This window comes from Mytilus edulis, chromosome 4, assembly GCF_963676685.1.
Source record: "Mytilus edulis chromosome 4, xbMytEdul2.2, whole genome shotgun sequence".
Lineage (NCBI taxonomy): Eukaryota > Metazoa > Mollusca > Bivalvia > Mytilida > Mytilidae > Mytilus > Mytilus edulis.
The window spans coordinates 26,315,099-26,326,169 of NC_092347.1; the positions used below are offsets into that span (position 1 = coordinate 26,315,099).

An 11,071-nucleotide genomic window follows, 5' to 3' on the forward strand; every position below is an offset into this window, starting at 1 on the left:
AGATTTGTTTTAATTTACTAGTATTAGTATTCTTCACTTATTCCAGATATGTTTCAAAGCCAGTAGAAAAGTATTGAGCTATACACTAAAACAGAACATTGGGACACAAGTTTATGAACAAAATACATGTTTTTCTTTGTTGAGCCCTCTTCCTTGCAGATGATAAATTATCATTTGATATATAATTTGGGTAGTTAGATACATGTATTATGCGTTGCAATTTATAATGGTTTACCTACTTTTGACCTAACTAATACCATTGGGCAGAATTCAGATTTTGTTCTTCTCCCTCATCATACCCTGCAAATATTAATAGTCTAATGAGTAGTTACAAATGATATATGAGTTTTGTTTCGGTTCTGTGTAGGAGCAAATAGGGAGGGGTGTACTTTTTGGCAAACATTCTTTTGGGATGAAATTAGAAAATGAATTTAAATGAAAACAATGTTTTTTTTATTCCTGAACAATAAGATTAAAGAAAAGGTTTTTTTTCTTGTCATTTTCAAGAGTTCACCTAGACATTTCTTTGGTATATATCTGATAAAATACTTTTGCTGATCTGTATTTTAATCAGCTTGTGTTTTGGTTGACCAATGAATCTGCTGTCCGTCCTTCCTTTCCATCAGAAAAAATGACAACCTGTTGCTTATAGAACCTGGGAAACAGACAAATTTAACATTGACCAATAAACCATAAGAATTATTTCAAGTACTATATATACCATGGTTTTTACGAGTTAACATATTTAAACAAACGAATCCGAAGGATGAGTTTGTTTAAATATGTTAATGAGTAAGACACATGGTATATAAAATTTGTAATATAAATAAAATGATTGACAGCTTCAAGACCTTCAACTTATATTGGAAATTGATCACGTTGCAGTTTTATCCAATGAAATGGAAGCTCGCGCAAGTCACTTTTGCGCCTCGTGTTAGTCTTCTGTATATTTCATGTAATAGAACCCCTGAATTTGCAAAAAAGAAAGGAAATGTCGGATTTTCCCGATTTTTATTTAGTTTTACGCGCCGTCTATGATTGTTTCCACAGGTAATTTCATAATGTCATCAGACTGAGGTAAACAGAAATATAGGATTCCAGCGACAAGGATTAAATAATTATTCCAATGACGGTAAGAATAGTTTTTTGTTTTTGTTTTCAAGGTATCAAACAAATTAATCATATTTTATAGAATTTTTATCTCATTGAAAAATGCATATTTATACATTTCTAGTTTTCGTACAAACTGCTTTTCTTCCGTTGTTTGATTAATTCGATTATTAGATTATTTATTAAAACACAATTTAAATGATAAAACACTGTATTTAAATAGTAGCGGATCCAGGGAGCGTAGATAGTGTACGTTCCCCTAAAATCATGTTTTTTTCAGATATTTGTAGCCTATATTTATTCCCTTTTCTATAGGTACCCCCTTTTATAAATCGATATTAAATTGGATTTTCGCAAAGGAAATGGTAGTTTCACATTTCATTTTTTTTCACAACTAAAAGAAGAAATATTTAGTAAATGTTTCCAAAATTAGGGAAATTCGTTACAATCCTTTATAGTTTGAAAAAGGGTTCACATAATTAATTGCTTATTGTTATAAAATGAAAACAAATGAAGATCTTGACCTTTTAGTACGTTTAACAGTTTCCTAAATATATAAGAGGCGGATACATTTAAAAAAAAAAAAGGTGGAGCTTCAGCCATGGAATAACATGAAAATGAATATGTTATACCATGGCTGAAGCTCCGCCTTTTTTCCTTTGGATTCTAGTTGAGTTGCATATTTAATTAGCAAAGTATGGTACAACATCAATTTGCATATAATATACCATGGTTTTCCCTCACCACACTTTTTAATCAAATTATTTCATAAAAACATCAAAGCAAAAAATCCAATTTATGTTACAAGTTCAGTTGAACCATGGCAGACATACATTGTACACTTGCATGTACACCTTACAATCATTCTAAACACCAAACGTAGTGCCCCTGTTGGTTATACATGTAGTACATGAGGAACAGACCAAACCGCTTTTACTTAACATTAACCAATTCAATTAACCATCAAAAAGAGGTAAAGCCAAAGGTCAGATGAATCATACCAGTCCACACAGATACATAAACATAACAATCATTCAATGTTTGCCAAATATAGGGGCCTATACTGTCCCCTAATACTTATATTTCATAAGTAACTGACAAAACCATAAAAAACAATATGGACCTTGAAATTGATGTAAAGGTCATTATGAATCCTGCCAGACGGATATGTACATTTTACAATCATTCCATACACTAAATTTAGTTCACCTTTTAATTTGTGTATAGTATCAAAAATTGACAAACAATTATGAAAAGTTAACATTGACCAATGAAGCATGAAAATGAGGTCTATATGATATAAAACCTAACAGATAGAATAGATGTGTACACCAGGACGAATGTATATGAATAAAATCGTCACATAAGGTATCCATATACATAGTATTAAATTGTATACATTACACTGCTGGATTGTAACCCTATTTCTCGCTCTCTGAAATTCGTATTCGACAGGATAAAAAATGGACTTATATTTTTTATAAGCCAATGTAGGCTGTCTATGTAAGTCAGATAGAATCTTGGGGACATATTCATGATATTGTTGCTAGAATCAGAAACATATATACACACATATATGTCTCTGCTAGAATAGACGGAGATCTGGGAGTATACACCAATGAAACAATTATCCTAAATAAAAAAAAGTACAAAAGTTCAAAATATAGTCATCAACAATCTGAGACTACTATAACACATAGTTAGTGTTGTAGTAGTCTCAGTCAACAACAAACTAATATATATTAAGCTATTAAAGGTCATAAAACTAATTACTCAGTAGATCATTTGATGAGTTTATTTACAACCACTGGGTCGATGCCACTGCTGGTGGAGATTTATTTCCCAGAGGGTATCAAAAGCCCAGTAGTTAGCACTTTTTGTGCTGACATGAATTGTCATTGATGTGGTTATATTTATAAATTTACTGTTTACAAATTTTTGAATTTTTTTAAATACTGAGGCTTTTCTACCTCAGTCATAGATTACCTTAGCTGTATTTGGCAAAACTTTTAGGAATTTTGGTCCTCAATGCTTTTCAACTTCGTATTTTATTTGGCCTTTTTAACTTTTTAGGATTCGAGCGTCACTGATGAGTCTTCTGTAGACGAAACGCGCGTCTGTCGTATATACTAAAATTAGTCCTGGTATCTATGATGAGTTTATATTCATACAGCAACATCATGATACAGGATAGCACTTAGTCTATCTAGTGCAATGCTCAAATTACCTGTTCAATATTTTAATGCAGAAAAATGATCGAAACATTTGTATCTTTCTTTAAACTATGCCACTCATTTATCGAGAATATAATGGCATTTCATTTTCTATATGATATTATAGAGCAGCCCAATTCTTAGGATTAGCAGTTTAATTTTGTCCATCTATCATCTTCATGTATTATGAAGCTTTCAAACATGTTTGACCACTGGGCAATACAACTGATCTTACTTACCCCTTCTTTGCCTTAATCATATTGATTCAATACTAGGAGGCTCTTGCTGCGATATACAACATCTCACTGTCTTAAAACACTAATCAATCTTTCAATCGAATTTACCGGATAGAAACAAATATTACCCTCAATCTTAATTCTGGAATACGTTCTTTTTTCTGTTAAAAAAATCAACACCATTTCTCACACTTGCTGGGAAAATGTTAAAAAAAATCCTTTACACTGTATTTGAAATAAAAGGTTCAATTTTCTAGATAATGGTCTTAATATAAGTTTTTGTGTCTAATCCAAAAAAAAAGTAATCCCAACGCTCGAAATATTTCGTGTTGCAATTTGTCCCTTTTTGTTTCCATGATATCCAATTCCTTTTGATATAATTATTATTTTTAATTCGTACTAGTATTCAATATAACAACAGGCGCAGTGTCCATATATAAATATATATATGGACAATATTTTCTTCCCATTGCCCATATTTTATTGACTATTGACAGAACGTGTAGTGTCTGTGATATAGATTCCCTTTTTTGTGTTTCTTTGGAAAGTTCATATAAAAATCACAGAAAAACACAAACATCTAGAGTCTGATAGTCTGGACGTTAGTAAAAAAAATAAGGGGAACGCATAGTCAGGCCCAATCCCCTGGTCGCACGCCCTTGAATCGTATTGGAAGAGAAATCGGGAGCTTTAGAATTTCCATCTTGAAGTATCGGCTGTGATTAAAATCTTTACAGAAATGGGTTTAGTGTAGGTATAAAAGAAATAACAGGTTTTACGAATGCTAATATCAATCACGGTTGTCTCTAAGAGAGTCTTTGACACATTCCCCTTTTGCCATTCTCAATTGTATTGTTCGAAACTCCTTCTCAACTAACTCTAGCCAATTTTTATCTTTCTTAATTGAATTTTAGGGTCTCACCAATTAGCGACAACAAGAATTATTTTAGCGACAAGAAGACTATTTAGCGACAAGAAAACATTTTTTTTTATTAGATATAAAGAAATTTGTATTTAATGTTTTTTTTTAAATATACGAGCAGATATTTCTAATTAAAATGTTTTATTATACAGATAGACGAAGAAATGAAACATTTGTGAGGAAGAAAGAGATTGTGAAGTTTATATTAGTATATTGGTAGATGAAGAAATTAAACATTTGTGAAGAAGAAAGAGATTGAGCTTCTTTTTTTTTATTTTTAAATATGAAGAATATGTATAAGATAATGTATGTATCTGTTTTCATCAAAGTCAAAGTATGAATAAACGAATGGAGATATATATGGAGCTGGCATAATGGAATATAATATTTTGATTCATTTGCTTAATACTATGCTCTAAGTGTACTCTTGTTATGTCAATTCGATGCTTTATTTGTAGAACTCTCAGCCACGCTTTGCCATCTTTATTATTTAAGCGTGTTTCCAGACCCCACAACGAGGACGTGGTTCTACCTTGGGGTCCATATAATTTTATTTTATTTTTATTTTTTTTTTAATTATTTTTAGTCATTATATAGTAATATGTACATTCCTATCTAACATAATATTTATACCTTTTGTACATGGTGGTCCCATTTTGATAAGCCGTAGATTTTTACCACTAAGGTTCACTGTATTTTTGCCCTTTTTGAAGTTGTAGTTTTAGCATTTTTAATACGTTTCTGTTGGCAAGGTTTACGTGCACATGCACTTGTTTTGGGGATTGTCAGCCCACCATCTGTTGAAGTGGTGGACTCTGGGATTGCGTTTCACTTTCTCCCATGAGTCAAGAATTTTTGCAATGCAAAAACCTTATTTTCTCCGATTTAATCTGCCATAGAGCTTTTGTGCATTGAAAATGGCTTACTGAGGAGCTTAGCTCAAAGTCTCCATGTCCATAAAGTGCGCCATTGACAAGACTTTCTTGCAACTTTATTTCTTTGTGAATTTTATAAATTAACTCTGGAAGTTTCTCAGGCTTCCAATCTTGATTTAGTTTCAAGATGTGATTGATAGATTCACAATTATTGTTTTTCCATTGCAATGGAATTCTCGACTCTGATTTTCGAGCATTGTACACGTAATCCCTTATAGTAGGAATAACTTTTTGCGTAAGATATGGACCAACGAGGTCTTCATATTTTCTTTCAATATCTGTAACCTTAGTGGAAAAATCTACCGTCATATCTGCTTCTATCAGACCGTTATCCCCAAATAAGTCTGATAAAATTTGTTTTGCGTTCTTGTCATTTACGCCAACCTTTGTTCTCAAATGCCTTGTAACATTTTCACTCAAGTGCCTTGTGCACAATGTGAGTTCAGATGTTGGAAAACTGTCTTTGATAGCTTTTACTAAAGCCTTTTCCTCATCTGAACCAATCACAAGATTGCTATAACTAAGCAAGGTATCACTTATTGTTGTATCAAGCACTGAGGCAATATGAGTAAAAAAACGTTGGTAGGTGTGGCAAGCACCATCCCAATGCAAATAAATTGGTCCCATTATTATTGGGCGCGTGTCCCCTGTTTTATTGCTACCTTAACATCCAATTAACACCTTCAACTTTGTACACGCGTCAGACTATACAATTACACGCGCCAGAATATACAATCATTGTAAATAGTGAACACCTGTTGAAAACTCAAGATTGTCATTAATTTCATTTCATCTTCAACCAATATGCATAAACATGATAAATATCGTTTAATGAGGCAATAAACAAATAAAAAGATGAAAACATTCACATTTCAATTTCTTTTCCTCTTGTTTGATTTCAGTTCTTTGTATTTCACAATTTGTGTCAATATTTTCAGGACAATGATGCACAAATAATTCATTTTGCGAGCTTAATATATATTGCACGAAAAGAGTTTTAAAAAACAAATTATCAGATAAATAATAAATTCTAAAACACAAGGAAAAGTAAACTCATAATACAATAATTAAACGTAATACTGGCTGTTATAAATTATAGATGATAAACTATTATGTAAATAATGTTTCATTTTTTTCTATCAATTTTAACTTTCTTGTCGCTAAAATTATTTTCTTTTGCATATTCTTTTAATATTTATTGCAATAATTAATTTCAATTAAAAACAATATGTTTTCTTGTCGCTAAATAGTTTCTTTTCGCTAAAATAATTCTTGTTGTCGCTTCTTGTCGCTTGTTGACGCTTCTTGTCGCTAAAATTCTTGTTGTCGCTAATTAGTGAGACCGGAATTTTCATACATCATGTCTTGTAATGTCGACAAAAATGGTCTTATATTTACAAAAGTTTTGTATAGTTACTGTCTAATAGTAACTTAGTGAGACTATACAAATCCTTGTAGTTACACAAATAAAACGTTGGGACAATTAAATTTCCGTAAATCAGTCCGATCAAGGTTTCCAATTTTACTGAACTTTGTTGTTTTTCCGGTCATGAAATGGTCCATGCATTTCTTATCCACACTCTTATTCCAGGTTCTACGAAACTTCTTTACCATCAAATATATGCCCAAGATAGTCAGTTAAGTCAAGTTCCAGACAATGGTGTCATTGGAGAAAGGAAACGGTGTTTAGTAGAGTGTGCTGCACAGGTAAGATCAAATATGATTCAGCCACGCCCCCTTTTAACCTTTTAACAGTAACATAAAACAAACGATGATTCGTATCGATTTATCAAGAGACGATTTATTTTTGTTTATGTTCACTTATTTACATTTGTTTAAGTCTTGTTTGTTCATTTTGATTATGCCGCAAAATTGAACCATATACTTGGCAAATTGTACAACGTTGCCGTAATTGAAAGCATGAAAGGCGGAAGATTTAAAAGGGATAGTTGAAGACAGAGACATATAAAAAAATTAGTATACATGTCTCTGTTGAAGACAAACTGATTCTCGATCGGCATTCCAACAAAACAAAAAAATCAAACAAATAAACAAACAAAATAAATTATGAAAAAAACAAATGACGAAAAAAAGAAAAAAAAGCAGTGTAATAAACACAACATAGAAAATGAAAGACCGAAACTGGAAGACTGTCAACACGAACTCAACCATAACATTTCGTGATGCCACCAACCGTGTGGCTCATGCACGTAACAATTTGGTGTTGAGTCTCGTTCGCTGATGTCACATTTGAGGAAAAGATGATGCTAAGAATGTGGTCATGACAATAAGAACATATCCATCGTCATCTGTGAAACAAATATTCCATAACGGCCAATTAACTCGTCGGATGTCGTCAGTATCTTTTTTCTTGACTTCTTAATTTCATTCATTTTTGAAACGACTACATATTTCATGTCATAATGTAGTCATCAAATTCCTGGAGGCACTTAAATGATCTTAAATCTCTGATCAAATTATGTTTTTATTTCTTGTGATCTCTATTATAGACCTAATAAATAACTGTATAGGACTTTGAAAACTTTCAAAATTTGCAGGTGCATTCAGAATATCAGTTCAGAAGAGCAGTACTTGGACGATCAGTGGAAGATGATGTACAAAGAATTCACAGTGAAGATACGTTACCCGAGTTTGAATTAGGATATACACGATTAGAAAAAGACTCTCCCTTCAAAACAGAGAAAATTGCCGTTTGGTTAGGGGCAGGATATACATGTTTTACATTGATTTGTGAAAAGACAGAAAACCGAATGTTGGCGGAGACGGTGCTTAAGACATTAATCCGATTTTTACAACAACATGTCGGTTTATTGACTTCACCCACTGAAGCCTGTACAAAACCAGAAAGAATATCAGTGATTTTGGACAAGTTTTTGCCCCAAGGAAACTTACTTTTCACGAACCACAGAGTGATAAGACAGCTTGAAAAGGAAACAGAGAGCATTATAAAACAATAAATCTGTAAACAAAATTCGCTATGTTAGTAATCAGCTTTTAAACAGTAAAATACTGTTTGCGAGACTTGCAAATGCTATATTCCCTCGGAGATAACAACAACAAAAAACCGTATGTGGAATGATGTATACTAGTATACAATTCAGTTTAGATATAGCATTCCGAGAAATCAGTCGGACTAAAACCGCCCCTAACTTTTTCAATTACGTAAATAGTGGGAGCTGGCTTTAGTCAGACTGCTAAAAAGTTGTCATCGAATTTTTGAACTATTACAAAACATAAAAGAATATTTAATTTGTAGAAAATGCACGAGTGTTTCGTCTGTATTGTAAATGTTGTAGTCACGAGTCGTTCCGAATTGACAAATTAATCACATCTTAAATTCATTATTTCTCGCGTCCTGACACATCTGCGCTTGTAAAATGACTCGTGAGACATGGCAATTGTAGCAGTGTCTCTCTGGAACAAAAATAAATATATAAACGCCATCCATTAGGTGTGCTTGCGGAGTATCATTTATGTCAGTTGCTGCAGAGTGGTGGCTTACTGTACCAGGGATTCTGGTTCTAAGCTAGTATGGTGCAGTGGTCATATTTAAAACAAATCCTGCTACTCGATTGATTTTTTTCGTATGCATTAATTTGGAGGAAAATTAACTACACCTTTCTTTTAACAATAATTGTAATTATTTTATCGCGCATAGCTTTAAATTTGCGACTACCGTAAAGCAAGGGGCTTATATTATATCTCATTTTTAGTTAGTAGCCATTAATATTACCACATATAGGTATTTAGTAATAGGGTACCAAAATTAATTGAACAGATGAATATTTCTACTCTTATTATAATGCTCTTCTCCTATCCCAATGATTTTCACATTAACATGCTATGTCTGTTTAGATTGATTACCCATTTTTATACGACCGCAAATTTTTTTGAGGGGTTCCTATAATGCTATGATGTCGTCGTCGTCGTCCGATGACACATTTGGTTTCCGGACAAAAAATTTAGTTTAAGTTAATGGATCTCTATAAAATTTTACAAAAAGGTTCAATACCACATAAGGAAGATTGAAGTTGATTTAAGGGGTTAAGGTACCAACAATTTATGAATTAAGGGTAAAAAAACAAGCATTGTTTAAGTCTCTGGACAATAACTTGTGCACACATGTCAGTGTATGGATCTCTCGGACATTGTACCACAATGTTCCATATCACAAAAAGAAGGTTGGGATTGAATTTGTGGGTAGAATTAGGGATAAAAAGGGATCCAAAAACAAGATTTTTTTCTAGTTCCCAGACAATAACTTGTGTTTAAGTGTGGATCTCTCTAAAATTGTACCACAATGTTCCATACTACAAAGGGAAGTCTGGGATTGAGTTTGGGGGTAATTGCTCAAAGGGGGTCAACACGTTTTTAGGGGGATGTTTTGTTCAGGGATTCAATTTTTTTTAAAGTTTCAAAACGAAATCTTCAATTTCAAAGTATAGCGCAATGAATTTTTAATAACTTTGACCACATTTATTTTTTGTGACTGAAACTTATAATTATGTTAACAAGAATGTGTCCAAAGTACACGGATGCCCCACTCGCACTATCATTTTCCATGTTCAATGGACCGTGAAATTGGGTAAAAAATATAATTAGGCATTAAAATTAGAAAGATAATATCATAGGGAACATGTGTACTAAGTTTAAAGTTGATTGGACTTCAACTTCATCAAAAACTACCTTGACCAAAAACTTTAACCTGAAACTCGCACTTTCATTTTCTATGTTCAGTGGACCGTAAAATTGGGGTCAAAAGTTTAATTTGGCTTTAAAATTAGAAAGATCATATCATAAGGAACATGTGTACTAAGTTTCAAGTTGATTGGACTTTAACTTCATCAAAAACTACCTTGACCAAAAACTTTAACCTGAAGCGGGACAGACGGACGAACGAACGGACGAACGGACGAACAGACGGACGGACGAACGGACGAACGGACGCACAGACCAGAAAACATAATGCCCCTCTACTATCGTAGGTGGGGCATAAAAATTTGATAACAATCCAAATTCAAACGGTATTAGAAGCTTGACTATTGTGTCTAAATTTGCCCCAATTGTTCAGGGTACGAACTCTGCGGTCGTATGAGGCTGCGCTCAGCGAAATTTTATTGTTAATATAAAGGAACTTTAAACAACCGTCATACAAGTGGAATGTTAAGCTAGCTATACAACTAGGTTTAACCTATTATTTCATCGGAAAAATGCCTGTCATAAGTCAGATTTATTGCAAGTGTTTTGCACTTGTCCCGTCGAGAATCATATAATTCTAACTCTTACCGGTATATTTAACATTGCCATAAAGCGCGAAGGTTGGCTAGCCACAAAACCGGATTGAACCCACCATTTTTCTTAAATTGGCCTGCACCAAGTCAGGGATATGACAGTTTTTATCTAATAGTTCGTTTCTTTGTATGTTGCATTGTCTTTTGTGTTTGTTGCACTTCAGTGTTCTGTTGTTGTTTCGTTGTTTTACTCTTATAGTTGATGTGTTTCCCTCAGTTGAAGTTTTAAACCCGGAATTTTTCTCTTTGACGATTTATGACTTTTGAACAGCGGTATGCTACTGTTGCCTTTATTTGATGGACTTCCCATTTGTATTTGGATTTGCATTGGCGTTCGGTACTG

The 11,071-nt window shown here is 33.0% G+C and overlaps 1 protein-coding gene across 1 annotated transcript; it reads left to right on the forward strand.

The window, feature by feature from the left end:
• The first annotated feature begins 6,939 nt into the window (after positions 1-6,939).
• LOC139521792 (AP-5 complex subunit sigma-1-like) lies at positions 6,940-8,408 on the forward strand. Its single transcript, XM_071315422.1, has 2 exons — positions 6,940-7,123; positions 7,975-8,408. The coding sequence occupies exons 1-2, from the start codon at positions 6,971-6,973 to the stop codon at positions 8,392-8,394; spliced, it is 573 nt and encodes a 190-aa protein (XP_071171523.1). The 5' UTR covers positions 6,940-6,970; the 3' UTR covers positions 8,395-8,408.
• The last annotated feature ends 2,663 nt before the right edge of the window (positions 8,409-11,071 follow it).

Excerpts from the sequence above, each read along its gene's own strand:
- LOC139521792 (XM_071315422.1), top strand. The coding sequence starts at position 6,971 with ATGGTCCATGCATTTCTTATCCACACTCTTATTCCAGGTTCTACGAAA. Across the intron at positions 7,124-7,974 it reads TAGTAGAGTGTGCTGCACAG|GTGCATTCAGAATATCAGTT; the intron begins GTAAGATCAAAT and ends CAAAATTTGCAG.